Here is an 18,738-nt window from a genome sequence, read left to right as displayed (position 1 = left end):
ACAAAATTATTCTAAATTGATTATATGAAGGTTATATGAAGATAAAGTAAAATCAATTAAATTAAAATAATATTCAGTGCATCCTATTTTCCATTTGTGTGTCCAGAGAAGAGGTTAAATGGCACGGTACCTTGTTGAGAGCCTCCTTGCTGTAGTGTCGGATCCCCTCTTCATACTCCCACCACCACTCGCTGCCTTAGAGAGAAAGATTATTTCCAAAGTGTCCATGTGAAGCTTTTCAAACGACAAAACTACAAAATACCATGAGTGATTTTCTCTGGACAATGCCATCTGCACTACATAAACTGGTTCTCATTCAGAGAAGATAAAAATATTAGTCTTCACTTTGGTCCTAGCTGTACTTTTCTGTCTAAAACACCTAAATGTTTTTGTGGCCAGATCACACCATTATGTAGACCAGAAACAATCTGCCTGACCCAGGCCCTATTTCACAGACTGCTCTAACAATATAGGCACACCGACTCACATGTGTAGCTTGCCCCCCCTGCTTGTTCTAGCACTTACCTTTGACAGAGCAGGACGCTAGCGCACATGTTGCCACAGTAATCCAAAGCCACCCCATAGTGGTGTGTGTATGGGCCAGTCAATGGGTCACCCCTACAGACTGCACAATGTGATGCTCAGTTACAACACTGTCACTTTATGATGCTCGCCTTATCTCCCCCACCCAAAAAAGCTGAGTGACAAAGGGCCCAGCAACATAAAGCAGAAACACTCTGTCACAGACCCAAACATAGCTAGCCTTGTTATTGAAATTATGCATTCTTTGACTGTCCATTCATTGTCAGCATTACTTCATGTTATGTTTGATTTTTAAAGCAAGTTTTCTTATGTTTTCTATGTTATCAGGTTTTGGAATTACAAATAATCTTCACATCCCAGCAGGACAAAGTCAAATGAAATTGGCAACCGTTAAATATCCATATATCATTTATTAATTTCATTATAAACTTGTCATTGCGATGGTAAAAATGCAGTCTTTTCGACAATCTTGACCAGTGTTTCATTTTAGACAGAAAAGGTGGGTTGTGTAGGTACCAATGCTACTGAGTTCTCTGATGAAAGTGAATGCAGGGGGACATCAATGTCACTGTCACAGGTTGGAATAATTTCTTTTCATCATCCTGGCAATAACATTCTACTGTCCTATACAACTTCACACACTTCATGCAGATGTATTGCCAGATAAATAAAAATCTTCCTCCATATATTAGACAAAAGGTACATATTGCAGACCTGAACAAATGGACTTCAGAGAAAAATTGCATGTGGCAAAATTAAGTATCTAAATACAAGGTGTTGCATCTTGTTTTGTACCCCTGTGGCCGTACCATGGCTTGATTTGGTTCCCACTTCAAGCTCAAATTTGGGTCCATCTGAGCTGAAAAGAGTAGGTAGGGAAGAGGTCCAACTTGTACTTTTGGTGAGGGGGTGGAAATTCTCACAACAGCTGAAGCCAAACACAAAGAAATCGCTTCCATTTCCTTTAATGAAGCAACGATCTAAAGAGTGTGAAGCGCTGCTATCTTTAAGGCGGCTCAATGTTTCTGCCTCGGCTAACACAAGGCTTATTGAACTAAAGGGGGGATGCGGGATGAGAGGAACCATCGGGCCACACAGTGCTACCTTACATAAACCAAGAGCTACAACAAAATCAAAATCTGTTCATGGAAAAATGTCACACCCATTGCAATGTATACCTTCAAAGAATTGTGCAAACCGTTCTCTGCTTTCTTTCATTTGACAGTATAGAACAATTCTTCACTGACATTTGCTCTTTAAAATGAGTTTTTAAAAGCTTGTGCACTCTGCTACCAGGCACAAAGTCTGGAGAGTGAAAGACGAAAGATTTATCTCTGGATTTTCAAACGGTCACTGCATTGGGGATTTGGTGACATACGTAACAGCTCAGTTCAGACCAACTTTTTGTTCATTCTAGCTGTGTCCGCCATGTTAAAAATGTAACATCAAATATCAACCTGTGTGCTTAAATCTGAATTATTTATCACACAAACAGTAGCTGATAGAGGAGCACAGGCTGTAGCTGGTAGAGGAGGCCCAGGCTGTCAATACTGATGATGTAACATGGCTTAAGGATGATATCTTTTCAATGCTTGTTACAGTTAGCAGTGTTACTAATGCTGACTCAACATAAGCTTTCTATTGCCATCTGAATTGGGGATATGCAAAGGTATTACACTTTACATTATTTGCTAACAAATGTTGCCAACAGAACAAGTTATTAATGAAAGTAAAAGCTGTCAAAACGTTATTCACTCTTGAAGTGTGGAAAAAGCGCCAAATAAAAGCCAAGTCTGCAAAATGATGAGACCAAGTCTGCAAAATGATGAGAGAAAACATGCAAAAGAGCAAAAACAAGACTATTCCTTCATCAACAGGACTAGAGCTAGCTAACAAAATGGTTTCAGATAGCATTTTCCTGCTTGTGTTTTTTCCTAAATACGGGACAAAATGAGGGGACTTAAGTAGTTCAACTGAATTTGAATCCCTTCAAAGGGAGAGTAAGAAGAAACAGATGCAGATATCAGATTCCAACTACTCTGTTTGATTTGCTGATTAGACAAGTCCAAAATGCCTTCAATCTGGCAACCCCATGGCTATTTCCATGGAGAGGAGACGGGTGCCTCTGGCAATACCCTGAGTCACAAACTAATAAGTCCCAAGTCTGTGTTATCCTTTGGACAGTCTCTGTTCCATAGCATTGTCCATAAACACCCCCGCTGTCACTGCTTCAGCATGGGGTCCAGCATATTTCAATGGAGAAAGAGTAGTGAGACTCAACAGTTCAGTGGCCATCTTAGTCTTTTTTAGCATGCGGAGGGGAGCAGGGAGAGCGGGAGTGGTGTTCACACTAGCAGGTAGTTAGCTAGTAAACATTGGCTACTCCATGGGGTGGGCTGGTAGAGCCTCCTTTACCACACTCCTCTCTCTCTGTCTGTCTTTTACTGCCCTCACTCCATCTGGCGTCCTCTCACTGCTGCTCCTGCTGCTCCAGTTCGGCCTGGTCCTGGCCCGGGGCTTGCGTCTCTCCTTCAGCCTGGGGCTCAGCTTGGGCTTGCGGCTGCTCTTGAGGCGGTCTGGCAGGGGGTGCTGGGGCGGGGGCTGGAGGGCGAGGGGGCACTATGATTTGGTGTTGGCGCTGTCGGTAGGCTATGACTGTGCCCAACAGCAGGGCGATGACGGTCATGAGGTAGAGGTCCCACTCTGGGCCCAGAAGCTGGTCCAGGTCCACCTGAGTTATCAGCTCCTTCACCTGACAGAGGCCAAGAAGGGTGGAAGGAGGACACAGAAACAGCAATTTCAGCAATGAATGAGTGAATACTTTGGCCTTTCTGTAATTTTATAATGCTGAGGTGCTAATTTGAAGCCGATTTGAGAGGGCTTCAAGCATTGAGCATTTAGGAACATGTACTCACATTAAGATCCTGCAGGTACTGCAGAGCATAAACCAGACCCAGCTTACACAGGGCCAGGAAGACTGGGACCTGGGCATCAGGACTGGCCTCAGCAGCCATGTCGTAGAAACGCTTGGCTAGATGGATGTCCTGCAGAGCCAGATGGAAAGGTTGACACACACATGTCTGTCTGTGCATCTTTGAATTTCTGATGTTTTTCTGCACTAACTGATGGTGTTCCTATGTTTTTATGGATCCTGGTGTGTGTGCGTGTGTGTATATGCAGAAAGTAAGCCAATGTCCGGGAGTCAGTGAATCCCCATGCCCACCTGTTTGATGCCCAGGCCTTTCTCGTGCATGTAGCCCAGGTTAAACATGGCCTGGGCACTGTGCTGCTGCTCTGATGCCAGTCTGTAGTGGATGACGGCCGTCTCATAGTCCACATCTGTCCCATAGCCGTAGAAGTGGTAGTCGCCTAGTTTTATCCTTGCCACAATGTAACCTGGAAAAGACCATCAAATGCACTGGCTTTCATTCTACTCAGTGGGTTTGGTTGTGACTAGCCAAATTCAGCTAGTGTTCATTATGTAAACCATTGATGCCATGGCATTCTGGTTCCTCTTTTAATCTGACGACCTGTTGCATATTATAAACTCTCTTTCTCCCATCTTGCCTGTTACTCTCCACTGTATTCTATCAAAAAAGAAGCAACGCCTTAAAAATTATCTTTAAAAAAAATGGTGCCTAACACAGTAGTACAAGGGAAGATGTGTGAGGGAGTGTGTATGGACTGACCCTGTGCTGCAGCTCTTGTCCAGTGGAGTAAAGCACGAGGGTAGGTCTCGTTCTCACTGAAGATCTGTGCCCCTTCTGTTTGAAACGAGACACACAAATACCCGCACAACATTCAAAGGTTAAGATTTTACTTCTCTAAAGGTGTGGTGCTATTAACACATTTGGACAATTAACATACTGATTCAGAGTGAATGTCAAGAAGTCAACCCGTCATTCGAGGGCGCTACTGTCATGTTTTCTCTTACTCTGGTCCAGAATGAAGGCCACGTTGCTCTGGGCCACCTCGTAGCCCTGCTCAGCCAGCAGCAGGTACTGGACCAGCGCTGCATCCAGCTCGCCCTCCTTAAAGCTTCCGTAGGCCGCCATCAGACGCTCTGACCAGCGGCCTCGCTCACACACATTCTTGAAGAGCTGCAACCAGGACGCAGGCACACACAGTCACACACTGACACACATGATTAAGGGCCTGTTAAACAATGATGCACAGGAAATGTTATCGCTTTCCAACTTGCATTAACATAAAAGAAGGTAAAGCAAGACCATCGCAAGAGAACTGGAATGGATAATAGTGAAAAAGAATAAATTGGTCCAACTAAATGAAGAGCAAGTAGTTTATTAATTGCCACCATATGGCCTTAATGGATGAGTTATTGTGGAGTAATAACATAAAGGATGACTTCTAAGTCTAGTGACCTCTGAGAATTAGAGATGCATAGGCATATATGAATGCTTGACTGCAGAAATTCAGAAACTGCAGCTAGCAGATTGCTAAAGAATCATACCTTAAAAAGAGCTAACAACAAGCTTAAGAAATGTACAGCCCGGGAGCGTCAACTGTTCATTACATTACAGCTTTGCACTCAAGTGTGTAAGGCCGGGAATGACGCACCAGAGGAATGTATAAAATGTACAACAAATGATGGGAGGGAGCCATACATCAATGTGTGTCAAGGCTACCACAAAGCAAGAAAGGTATGAAGAGGTAGAAGCAGCAGCAGATCTAGGAAGGCTCACCTCCACAGCGGTGTGGCAGGAGCGCATCACACCGGTGCCAGTGGCGTGCATCTGGGCCAGGTTGTAGAAGGCCAGGATGTGGCCCGTCTGCGAGGCCAGGTTGAAGAACTTGAGCGCCTGCTTGTAGTCCCGCTTCACCCCAATGCCATCTAGGGAAGGAGAGGAGGAAGAGAGAGAAAGAGAGAGAAAGACATTGAATCAAACAGGGGGAGAGAGGAAGCAAAGAAAGACTTCATGGTCAATAGAAATTGAGTGAAAATGTTGGGTAGGAAATAGGGAAAGAGTGAGAGAGAAAGATCCAGCACAAGTGAAAGAAAAAAGAAAGTTTTTCAAAGCCTTCGAGGCAGCAACATGATTTTTATAAAGGAAGACTATAGTTCTATCTAAAGGCTATCCAAGACTTGATGGGGAGCTGCAAGCAGAATGGAGGTGGGCGACCAGCACAGCACCGTCTCCCAGGGAACTGGACAGACAAAAAAAAGAGCTTCAAGGGCCTAAAAAGTAGTTAAGCAAGGGTGATTTGTGATTTTGATCTCTTGTTGCAGCAAGCATATTCAACTTGAAGCTCAATAGTATACTTAGGCCTGATTGACCAATAATTTAGATTCAAACAGAGGCAATTATATGTTCCAATCAACACTAAATAAATCTTTTCATTAGTGACTGTTTTTTATAGCAGATTCAAAGTCTGTTATAGCAGCTACACTTTCCACGCTTGCCCTTGTTTGAGGAGAAGGAACGACAGGAGACAATAAGACAAAAGAAGAAGTGGTGCGCCAAAAGAAAGGCACACACGCACAGCCATATGCACACACACCCACAGAAAAACACTTACTATAATACATGGTGCCCAACTGGAGTTGACCATCCACCCAACCCTGTTCCGCTGCCTTCTGGAAGTACTTCAATGCCAGCTCATAATTCTGCAGACACACAAAAACTCACAATTTTTACACTGATTTCAGCAGAAGTGACACTAACTCTGCCAGCTTGTTATCAACGTGAAAGTCACCAAATGACTTTTCTGAGATTTAGATCAGAACTATTTTTATTCCTATTATACCAACAAGCTGTCCTTAGCAACGGGCAAAAACTGAAGATAGAAATAGGTATGGGTGGGGATATGCCATCCTACATAACCTTAGAGACACGTTCAATGGATGTAACATGTGTAAAGGTTCCTTACCACTGGGACACCTCTTCCATATAGGTAGGCCATGCCCAGGCCACTTTGTCCCACTGGATTCCCCTGGAGGACAAGAGCAACCAATGAGGGAAAAGAACAGCGACAAAGCAATGACAGTGTTTTTCAGTAAGCCACAATATGTAGCACCGACACAAATCTATAGCTGGGCTCTTACCAAGTCAGAGGCCTTCTTAAAGTACTGCAGGGCCGTCTCGTTGTTCTGAGGGACAAACTCACTGCCTTCTGAGTACATCTGAGGGAGAGGGAGGCACAGAAGCTCTCAGCAATCAAAACCTTGATGTAATGCTGCATTAATGCCCCCAACTGCACCACCCTCTGTTAAAACACCATCATCCTATGGGCTTTATTTATTTTTCATTTTTATTAAAGACTTTTTCCCCACTCTTCAATTGATTGATGTTTTGATACAGTATGTGCCGGGTAAATATGAGTTGTTTATGTATTTATAATGTTTGCAAGCACACAAGTGAAATAGACATAGATGTCACTAGTTCATTTGATTAGAATTCAACAAAAACGACCGGACTTCTTCACTGCAGTGATATGATTAGATGTGAAACACTAGTCTGTTATTCAGAAATAACAGACCTCAGAATGAGTTTACTGGCCAATCAGAACTGAGTATTCAACAAAGCCATGTAATAATAAACAAATAAATAATAGCTTCCAACACCATTGACACAGACTACAAGACTGAAAAGGCCTGAGAGGCATCTCACCCACCTTGCCGAGGAAAGCCATAGCCTGTGTATTTCCCGCATTCGCAGCCTGGTTGAAGTAATCATAGGCCCTCTGTTGGATGGGAAGCATCAGAAATCCATTTACTCATGTGCAAAATATATCTGCTTTGGACTACAATAGAAAACAAAACCTTGAAAAAATGTTACCTGGTGATTCTGTTCCACTCCACGTCCTCCATGCAGGTGTAGCTGGCCCAGTCCCACCTATCGGGGCAACAAAGGATCAAGTTAAGTCAATTACAAGCTCTTCTGTGACAGACTGAGAACTTTTCATAGGTCCAAAACGTATAGACTGCTATGGGGATGGACAATTTGTATTCTAAATGTGACAAATATAATTAGAGTTTGGATCACCAAGTATATTTACATCCACACGATGACCTAATTATTGTCCTTACTCTGATTATGCAAATGCTATATGGTTAAGCTGTTTATATGCTTAGAGGAAAAAAATTCCATTTCAGTTCTCTTGCAATGTAGTAAACTGCAACTGCCGATTGCACACATCAATGCCTCTTTCTCTACAAGCTACAAGTTGCATCAATCATTAGCTTCCTAACCATAAAACTTGCACAATTTTAAGGCTGGATGCAAATAAAGACAGCAACTGTAACCCTTGACAACTCGGCACACAGAAGATAAAGATTTAGTACATCTGTCACAACATATAAAATCTATCTGAAAGGATTTAGGCCCTAGTTTTATTATTATAAAATCTAAATTTGCCTCTAACTGAGCAATTGTGACCAAAGGGGACTATGAGGTCTATTTGACCAGTAAAATGCATTGTTGCTTGCCATATTTTTAGTTGTTATCATAAAACTTTCTAAACGGAAATACAATTCTAAAAATGTGTATATACTTCGTTTTTTGTGTTTCCTGTAAAACTGACTCCCTCTAGTCCAAAGTGAATGTGTCAAACTTCATAAGTAATTGTGCCTAAGTGACATTATTTGAGCTGATAGGATCAATCTATCCGATACTGATATATCTGTGGGAAGGCAATATGAGCTCATAATATCAGTGCAGAAATGGGTTGTAAGATTTAGTTTTAATTAGTTTACTGCTAAATTGAACAAAGGACACTGATGGCCACTGTACCTGAGCTTGCACGTCTCCCTTCTCAGCTAGGAACTGGTAGTACTGGATCAGGTCCTCCTCCAACATCCCGCTGGTGGAGCCGGGGTTCTCCACCTCATCCAGCAGCCTGATCCGCTGCACTGCAGGGCCCCCTGTCAGCGACACGTCACTGGCCACTGGAGGGAGTGAGGGAGAGTGGAGTGAGAGAAAATCAGAAGGCAAAGAATGATTTTTGATCAGGTTATGTATCCAAAAACAACTGTAACAATAGTTCAGAAATAAAAGCAGTAGACTCTCACCCTGATTTGCCACAAGTCTATAGTGCGTTAGTGCTGATTCGCAGCTCTGGGGCACACCCACACCTCCCCAGTATCTGTAGCCCTAGTAAGACAATGAGAGGAAAGGTCAATTTTTTTATACTTGGGAAGTAAAGTGATTATGTCATGGATCCTAAGTCTGATGGACCAATCAACTCACCAGAATCATATGAGCTATCAAGTTTCCACCCAAAGCTCCAAAGGTGTAGTAAACCAAGGCCTAAAAAAGAGTGAATGACAAGCCACATTGAATATACTATTGGGAGAGAAGCAGACACAATTTCAGTCATACCAAATAAAAAAAGTACCTTAGCTTGACTGGAGTTCACACCCAGCCCTGCAGCATATAGAAAGCCAAGAGCCTATGGAAGAAAACGAGAGAAGTACGTTGATACACGGGTAATGTCCAAAATACACATAATTATAATTTTTGATAACATCTCAGGTCAAAACAGTATTCCGCACTATTCTCGCGTGAGATATTGAGTTTGTGGTTAATGGACGAGAGCTGTACCGTCTGAGCTTTGGGCGATCCCTCCATGGCGAGCTTCTCAAACAGTTCTCTGGCCTTGGGGACGTTCTGGCCCATGTAGTCTCCAAACAGCATGGCATAGGCCACCTTCTCCATGGCTTTGTGGTGGCCTTTCTCCGCCACTTTCAGCAGCTTTTCATACAATCTGAGAGTGCAGTTGGGTAAGCAGAGGTGGCATGGGTGAGGTCGGATTAACCCAGGGATAATACAGACAGCGTGTACACCATGAGCAGTACGCTCACATCCAAAGCAATTAAGGATGTTCTGAGCAAAAGCACATGAGCACTGGCTGGTAACAAACCTGCAAGCACACATAGCACAGATAACTACCAAAAGAAGAAATAAAAACCCATTTACAATCAAATATTTCAGAAGAGAAGAGAAGGCTAGAGTGGCTCTGGGTGAGTTGCAATTTGCTGTGTTTGAAAAAAAAGATTAGACATCGTAGACCTCCATCAATCCTGATGGTTAAAATAATAAAACAGGACAAAGAATTTTCCTGTTATCATAGCTGTATAAGACATTGTCGGTGTAGTAGCATCTAGCCTTCCGCCTCATCTTCAGCTTGACTCTCTCTTTCTTAGATGAAATGGGAAGTTATATTTCAACTTTGTCAGGTTTTGAAACTCCAGATTTATAATTAGCTCTGGGACATAGTTGCCGAGATCGTTTTATCTCCCAGTCCTAATTATACGACTCGTGGTTCAAAACCTGCCAAAGATGAAAACAAAATTTCCCCAATTAATGAAATACCTTTCCCTGGAGAATTTTTGGAATGCATAATAAAAAAAACACATATTCCCTGCCATGCTCCCTGCCAATTTTGTCCACAGACCTCTTACAATATCACCAAATCCAAATGGTTCTTTACTAAGATAAAGATGCCCTAAGAAGGATTTTACTGTCAGTAGACAAAAAAGGGATGGAGAGAATCAAGTTGAGAAGGAACAAGGGGATAAACCAAGCGGAGGAAACTCACTCTTTCTTCTGGTTCTTCCTGGTTGTGGCATTCAGCATGCGGAGGACAGCCTGATACTGCTCCTCAGCCTCCTCCGCCTGTCGTCTCTGCTCTGCCTGGTCCTCCGCTAAGGGGAAGAGAGGACAAGCCATTGATGTATATAATATGAATAATGAAAGAAGTGTTTCTGAACCCTTGGTAGCAATGGGGGCAATGGTAATTTCGAGGCTGAAACCACGGTTTGCTCTCAGACCTATTTTCACCATCCGTTTCCTGTTGTGGTTTACAAAGGCTTGTATTTGAATAGTTAATGATTGTTAAACAAATTATACTGTACTTTTACTATATTTTGTTTGCTTTGTGTAAGCAATAAGCCCAGAATGTCCATTTTTGGAGCTGTTGGGGTATACAAGGGAAACTCAAGAAAGTGTTTACTGAACATTTTAAGCAACTAAGCTACTGTTTGAGGCTGGTGAATGAGACACATAATCATTACTTGAATACACACGATTTGTGCATGTACGATTTCTGCACTATGCACTGCAATATGCATCTAAAAATGTATATTTCAGTCTGTAATTCGGCTTCAAAATAAGGTACTAAGTGATTTCACTGCTTTGGCTAAATGTTTATTCTCTGACAGTGCTGTCTTGATGACTTACTCTCACAGAAGCCCCATTTCTTCTCCTGGTCATAATCGTATGTGGTGGCACACCATAGCCGTCCATCCCCCCGTCCGTCAGTAGTACAGTCCAAGTACTCTTTCCCCTGGAAAACGAAGGGGAAGACGCAGGGCTCTCCATTGGCTGTGCCTCCATTTACCACAGGAACTACATCAACCCAAAAAAAAAAAAAGAAAAACAAGACAGTCAGAGCATTGACATGAAGCAAAAGGATGGTAATAATTACACACAGTATTGGGCTATGAGCGGAGTTTATTCTTTATAAATATATTTAACAAATATTACCATGGTTTTTTTTAAAGAAACAACATTTGAGATTTTATGACTACATGTTGGTTATTTAACTGCAATGAAGAAATTCTATTTATTTCAGTAATTCTCCCAAAAATCCAAAATGGATTCTCTTTGTACAAGGTAAATGTTAAGCTCTGTGTGAGAAACCTCATGCTACAGGAACTAAACGAATAATCCCCTAGTAAACTGATGTAATTGATGGCAAGAGGGGCCACAGGTGCAAGCGCGCTTTTAATTTCTCATGGGGTTTAACCAACGCTGAGCTGAGACGAAACCACACAGCTGCCTTGCTCAGAGCTGGCAAAGCTGAAAGCAGGTTAGCATGTCAAGACTCAACAAGGCTTAAAAATAAGACAATACTCATTCTCTAAAAACAGATATATGATTCAAGACAGGGTGAAAAACTGAGGGCAACAAGGCCTAAATAAAGCTCCCATTGTCCACCACTGTTACAACTGCTACTCGAACATCATAGCATTGGAATGAGTTCACACTAGTTAGCTGAAAACTGCAAATTCCAGACCTCAATCTCAGCTTCAAAAGCAACTCTCAAGGCATTTCCCAAGGGCACTCAGACGGCTACTGGCTCGCCAAAACCCAACTGAGGTGAGAGCTATGAGGAGCCTCTCAGACTTTATAAACCCCTGAAATTATTAGCATTCAAAGAGGACTTTTAGGGATCTTGGGGCGTTAATGCACATTCCCTGAAACCATGCTACTGTCTTGTCTGTCGTACGTACATGAGCTTGAAACCATACATTTTCCTAGCAGAAAGTATGATAGCCAGTGTGCTACCCCATCCAATCCTGACTTATGTTCAGACAGTCCTCAAACCACTGTACTCAAATGAAGGCCTGCTACCAATGACAGAGAGCATGCCAACTCATGATCTCTGCCTCACACATACATATGGAGATAGACACATAAACAAGCCAACAATACACTAGGCCAGAAGGAGAGAGTACTCAGTAGAGGAGACAGAGAAAGGGATAGAAGCCTTAGTATTATAAATAAGCAACAATGTTTAAAAAATGAAGCACTTTCAATGACTTCATTTATAACCTTGTGCATATTCAATCAATTTCAGACATTTTTGAGCATTTCAAGCACCTGACTGAACTCTCAAGGTGCACAGACCAGCAGCTCTTGCCCCCCTGGTCCTTTACCCGGGCTGCACTAAGTAGAGAATTTACAGCAAGCGGCTCTCACTGTCTCACTGCATGAGCTAAACTATTAGCTCTTACCCTCTTTAGGCTTCTCCTCAATTGGAGGGGGCTGGCTGGGCAAGTCCTCCTTCTCCTCTCCCTCCAGTCCACTGTCCTGGAGTCCCTCTTCAGACCGTCTCTCCTCTTCTGGCTGGGAGGTTTCCCTGCCAGAGCTCACAGAGGCACCTGCCACAATCCTTGCCCCCACTGGGACCTCATCCTCTTCAGAGTCCGGCTCATGGTAGGACTGGGGCAAAGAACAAGGTGTTATTACAGAGGAACAGATGAAAAGGGGGAAACCACATTACATACTGAAAATAGGCAGAATACAGTTGAATACAGGTAACAGCTGTAGATGACCAACTTGCAGATCTTTCCTCTTAAACAGTATCTACTAGCCATGTGAGAGGTAGTAACAAAGCAGCTGGTTAAGACCAGGTGCTAAGGCATATTCAAAATTCCTTTGGCTGATATCTTGAATAGGTTTAAAGGAACGCTGTCTGATGCAGTGTTAACATACCATTATAGACAGCAAGCTCTACATATAGACAAATACAAACCACGCATATTACCCCTATTATACTTGTGCAAATGAGATCAAGTTATCACCTGCAATAGCATGTGTGGTTCAAGCCATTAAACACATAAGCAGATTAATCCCCTGAGCAAGGGTAGCAACAGCCCTTGACATAAAACGGATGACAGGTTGCATGAGTAGTCTATCTCTTATTTATCTCCATTATATCTACACTGATCTGCATATGCAAGTCTGCAATGTATCATCAGGGATTGATTGCTATGCTAAGTTGAAGACCATTATCAGACAGCTCATCACGTACCTTTAATTCTGGAACATCATTCCCGTATTGCTCTTCATCTGCAAATAATAGATATCAGTAAAGATGGTGTTGCATGAAGCTGGACAAACATGTTAAATGTAAACAGCTGTTTGCAGGAGTTTAGGAACGCCAGCCACTACAGGTAACTGGCCCACCGCTATATTAGCCACAGGGATACAAGGAAGCTGACATTTTGTACTTACCAGCTGTTATTCCTTTGACGGAGAATATCAGGAGAATGGTCAAAAAACTAAGTATTCTAGCCGTCTTTAAAAAACCCTTATAGCCCATTGTTGTTGTTGACAAGCTAACAGTCTGCTAGCTATAGCTGCTGTTATTTCTATAACCGAACATCCAGTTAACGTTAGTTTCGTCCCACTTTGAAATATTGACTAATACATTAATAATATCGATAACCTAGCTCACAGCCCCCACTGAAATCAGAACCTAATATTATTTTTGATGACAACTTAGTTAACGTTAGCTGTCAAGCAACCTGATAAGATAACAAAATGCAATGCTAAGCTACCAGACTAGTAGCCAGCGAGCTATTTGGCTTGTGATGTGAGCTAATGACGTTGGCTAACAAGCTAGCTAACGTTAAATACAAAACACGTAAACACGGCGATCTCTGGAACAGCTGCAATTACTCGGTCTAAAAGTTGGCTGCCGAGTTTTGTTGCTTGCAAATTCAAAACACCCGATTTTAACGACGAGTTGCAAAATCTCTTGCCTTTCATTTAATGTCACCAGATAACACTACTAGTTAGCAAGTAAGCCCCACTATTGAACGACACTTCCTATTTTCTCCACTCGACCAATCGCAGCACGTTTAGGTTGACAGTAGCCAATGGTTGGCGGCAAGAAATATGTCGTCCAATCAGGTGCGTACACAATTATGTTTCTACTTGACGGGCTTGTCCACGACACCTAAACACGTTCCGAGGAGGTTTCATAGTAAGAGCTTTAAGGAAAGCAGCTAGTATCAGGTGCAATGTATGGGGGGAAATCTGTCTCAATAATCGCAAATAGAGGTAATAAAATAAGTATAAAATAAAGAGAAATAGAAATGGAAAAAAGTAAATAAATACTACAATCCACAAATATGTATTCAGATTGTTGAATGCAAAAAACAGAAACACATGAATCTCTCCAATGTGTGTATCTCAATCGTTTTACTCATTTAAGTGCAATGAATAAAACAGCAATTTCACTGCCTTTTTGCTTTTTGCATCTGAGTTGACACCACAGAAAAGGAAAGAGAGATGTGTTTTTTTTTCTTTCTTTTTGCTCTTGGTTTGTCAATACAGAGAAGGAGTAAATATTGTGGAGTCGTGGGCAGGACATGCTCTAATTTCCAGAGAGGAACGACCACAATTTCAGAGTAAAAGTGTTAGTGTTAGCGAAATATCCCATAAGCACACAACTAGAATATAAAAAGAAGCAATAAAACAGTGTTGCTGCTGCCAAGACTAGGGAGGACTGCTGGAGGAAAACTTAAATTCTTATCACTGCCCATCATTATTTACAACAGTGTTCATTTTTCTCATTGATACAATATTGTGTCTTTGCATTGAGGCTGTGAAAAGATTTAATATGCACAAAGTCGGCCTCATGTTGCCCAGGGCTGTGGTGCTGGAATATGAGTTCAGTCTGTTTCATTAATCACTGTTGGGAATCCTATGAAAGAATTTCAGTGCACTTGATATGCAGCAGTAAGCCTTTCATTCACTATTGATAACTATGGTCAACTAATAAAGCTTCCTGTTGCTTGTTAGAAGCCCTCTTTTATAGCCAGAGCGAGCCAATGGCCTTGAAATGCTTCACACATTTTTATATCTGATGTAGCCTAGTAAATACTATAGGCCTATCTCTGATCTAATAAATTATCACAGGAAGCAAAGCAAAGCTGGTCAGCACAGGTTACCATGGTGATCTACCCCGGGTAAACGTAATCCACCTTTGTGAGCCCGAAAAGCCAGGGTTAAAGCATTAAACCCAGTGTTAGCTCTATAACCCACTAATCTTGTGAGACAGGACCCAGGGGAGAGGAACAGGACAGCATCCACTGCCAAGGTTAGACATCTACACACACAGAATTGACACACTGGCACACAAACACACAAACCTACGCTGGCTAAATGAAAACATAAACATATTTTTATTCAAACCAAAATCATAGATCTCTTCTCTTAAAAGTCACCGACTGTCCATTTAAGTCCCTGGAAAGATAATTCTGTGATTGCCTTGTAAATATGTAATTTATGGTCTTGTGTGCATAAAGAAAACATATGAAAATTAAATTATACTCCAATCTTTAAATAAATCAATTTAGCCGTTTTGCTCTTTTCCTGACACCTGACGTAAAGGAGGCAGACTTTTCCAAGGAGAAAGCTGACATCATAGCCTATACCACCTTCCCACTCTATGAAAATCATTAACTCTCGCCTTTTCATTCTCTTTGCGTCCCCCTGTGGTTTGGTTTGCAACTAATAAGCTAAATAAAGCTAAAACTAAAGCTAAAGTGCACTTATGACACTATTAGGGACTTTCCATACAAAAGCATTCATCAAAGGACGTGTTATTTAATAATTCCATGTTTATTTACAGGCAGTTTTAGTGGTCATTTCAGAAGCAGTAATAAGACAAAGAAATGTCATTATTAGGAAGAAATTCACAGTAAACAGGACAATAGGCAAAAGGCAAGGAGTGGTAGACTCAGCTCAAAAAAAATTTGGACAGTGACACATTATTTGTTTCCACTCCACAGGTTTACACAAGAAAGAAGGTCAGATGTTTGACTCTGTGGTAGTGTTACAGATCTAATCTTCTACTGGCTGTCTAAACTGTGAGAAACCACATGGGATCAGATTTCTCTTGAGGTGGAAGCAGGTTGAAAGCCAAGAGAAGATCACATCTGTGACACAAAGAGATACAAATGAGATTTTCTATTCCTGGATAAATACAACCTTTGCCAAAGTATCAAAGACGTCCAAACTGTTAAGAGCACAGAGCCAAAATTCAAAATAACAGTCCAGATACTTTTTAGAAGTCACTACATGAGAGTGTGTCAATTAACAAGACCAGTCATACAGTCAGCAATTTGCTTCATCAAAAACATCACCCAAGTTTTTTGGTACAAAACCTCGTAAGGCAATTAGTGTGACGTATTCCCTGTGAGCTTGCACACTGGCTGCCAAACATATGCGAGATGAAAAAAACAAAACAAGCCAGAACGGACTTGATTTCTATGATTTTCCACAGTATTCAATGAGGCATCTTGTGAATACATTTGTATGCATTCATTCACATTTCCACACTGGTTTGTCAAACTGCATTGGTGTTTAACAGTTTTACAGATGGATTTACACACAAACAAACACAAACAACCAGGGTTTAAAAGTCATAATGTACCACAGTATTGATGTACCGTTAATGAACAAACAGTGATGTCATCATTATGTGCCCTGGAGTGCTGCCTGTAGCCATTAGTGATGGTGTGACTGTGAAAAACCCTGGAATGGTGACTTTTTGACTTGTTTGTGCTAGCTGTTGCTCATAAAATCAGATCTGGGGCCAGTGTTGACGTCTACCAGACAGGGGCAGTGCTAGAAACACTGGGCCCCCTGATGAGGTGTCACACTGGGCCCCCCCTCCCTGACGTACTTCGTGTACAGTAGTACGTAATCACCTCTCCTCTCCAGCTTGGGGCCCCATGAAGGTACGGTACTCCCCCTTTCCCCCCCACTAGTGGCATCTCTGCTTCCTGGGATACCTATAGGTAACAATCGTGCGGGGTCCTGAAATAGTATCATTGTTCTCTAACTGGTACAATAAAATCAGTTCACAAGAGGCTGTGAAAATAAAGCCATAATCTACAATATGTTGTATATTGCATACTGTGGTTTGAATTGGCTGTCACATTCCACTGTTAATTCCCTGCCTAGTTACTAATAGGCTTTGATACATTGATGTCAGGGCTTTTAATGAAAAAAAAATAAAACACTTACTAAATATTCTTGATGATTCTTACTGAAAAAATATAAAAGAGATCATCAGAGTGCTTGACGGACCATGAATTTATTTCATTTAGTAATTGTTTCATTGTTTTAATTGATTCTGACATTTTATTGCCCAAAACAATATTATTTCAGCTTATCGCTGTGGACGAATATATATAATAAAAGCAACATGGTTGATTGCAATAAATCACTGTATAGTGTCACAATACTTAATGTATCACGGAATATTAAGAATCACAATATTGTGGTTCAGACATTGTGACAATACTGTGTTGGGAGTGCTGGTAGACTCCCACCTCTATTCAACAGTGGTGTGACAGGCGTACAGTGAAGAGAAGAGTCAGCCTTCTCAAGTGGTTTCTGTTCAACTGGACTACTGTCCTCTAGTTGTACGAGAGGCACAAAATCCAGATAAGTAGCATAGGGCGGGGTGCAAAGATATTAAAATGTTTCTGGACAGGATCTTATTTTAATGGTAATGTGTTTTTCTATATGAGGTCCCACACTTGCATAAAGGGGGTGGAAGTCATTATTTCATAACCTGCACTTACAGCAGTTGGTAAATTCCTGTGGAAAGGAATAGAAACTGTCACTCGCCTCAATCCATAATGCAACATCAACATCTGTTATCAAGTATGGAGTGTTCTGCATTTAATAGCAAGCAACTGCAATTAAGTCATTTTTCAGACATTTTACTGGTATAAATCTTCAAAGTGTTCTAGACCAGTACCCTCGAAATGCCTATAACACAGATTATAATATCTACAGTAAATCTACAATATAGATATGCATTGCCATCAGAGCCAAAGATAGACACTTTGGCCACTGCAGTTTTCAGTGGCAGCTACAGTATGTTACTACAACAATCCTGCTATGTGGCCATTGCCAAGTACAAGGTCATTCTATGCCAGCTGATCTTTACATTATTGCATCTGGTTGCACCAATTACAATTTCCCATTTGGGAACCATGCACCATAGTGATGTTACATTTTACACATTTGCAGACAATACTTCCCAGAGAAGGGGCAGCAACACGGCGCCTATAGTACAATCTGGGCAAACTTCCTTTCTCTGTGGCTCTGATTGCCATGGAAACCATTATCATCTTTATTCTTATTGTGCAGAGTCTGTTTAGTTCAGAAAGGGTCAAAATCAAACCTTGTGGCTCAATCCAAAGCCATTTGCAGCATATTTTCCCTTTTTTCTTCCATGGTTCTCCAATAGGTGAGAAGTCATTTATTATTTTGACTTCCACACAGATTTCACCAATAGGCTTTTCATAAGTTTGAAAAAATGCCATTTGACTGCATTTTTTGGCAGATTTCGATCAAATGTGTGGAACCATGTAAAACACCTCCTATGTTGAAATCTGTATGCTACAAATGAATGGTCCAAATACTTCCAGAACCAGGGAAAACCAGAGTACCACCTCTCAGTAAGACACGGTGGTGGGAGTGTGGAGCGGGCCGGCGTCCAACCGGGCACAACAGGAGGAGTCAGATGGCCAGGGGAGAGCTTATCGCTGCACAGCTTTGATGACCCATTCTGCCGTAGGGTTGAGCTGGAGGAGGTCCTTCATATAGGTCTCCTCATCTAGACATCTCTCCTCTGACA

The 18,738-nt window shown here is 41.7% G+C and overlaps 2 protein-coding genes across 2 annotated transcripts in view; both read right to left on the bottom strand.

The window, feature by feature from the left end:
• Positions 1-933: 933 nt before the first annotated feature.
• sel1l (SEL1L adaptor subunit of SYVN1 ubiquitin ligase) lies at positions 934-13,892 on the bottom strand. Its single transcript, XM_071902741.2, has 21 exons — positions 13,305-13,892; positions 13,102-13,139; positions 12,302-12,509; positions 10,743-10,910; positions 10,102-10,207; positions 9,105-9,267; positions 8,899-8,952; positions 8,751-8,810; positions 8,573-8,654; positions 8,295-8,449; positions 7,341-7,397; positions 7,177-7,245; positions 6,608-6,685; positions 6,433-6,495; positions 6,082-6,169; positions 5,247-5,395; positions 4,478-4,643; positions 4,233-4,307; positions 3,767-3,939; positions 3,459-3,587; positions 934-3,295 (listed from the first exon to the last, which is right to left on the bottom strand). The coding sequence occupies exons 1-21, from the start codon at positions 13,390-13,392 to the stop codon at positions 3,014-3,016; spliced, it is 2,451 nt and encodes an 816-aa protein (XP_071758842.1). The 5' UTR covers positions 13,393-13,892; the 3' UTR covers positions 934-3,013.
• A 4,669-nt stretch (positions 13,893-18,561) lies between these two features.
• Positions 18,562-18,738, bottom strand: part of arhgap18 (Rho GTPase activating protein 18) — a 21,158-nt gene continuing 20,981 nt past the window's right edge. The window contains exon 18 of the mRNA XM_071907077.2: positions 18,562-18,732. Coding sequence (XP_071763178.1) covers positions 18,641-18,732 — 92 coding nt within the window. The 3' untranslated portion in view covers positions 18,562-18,640. The remainder of the gene's footprint in view (positions 18,733-18,738) is intronic.

This window comes from Centroberyx gerrardi, chromosome 18 (assembly GCF_048128805.1).
Source record: "Centroberyx gerrardi isolate f3 chromosome 18, fCenGer3.hap1.cur.20231027, whole genome shotgun sequence".
Classification (NCBI taxonomy): domain Eukaryota; kingdom Metazoa; phylum Chordata; class Actinopteri; order Beryciformes; family Berycidae; genus Centroberyx; species Centroberyx gerrardi.
This window is presented reverse-complemented; position numbering and strand designations above follow the sequence as displayed.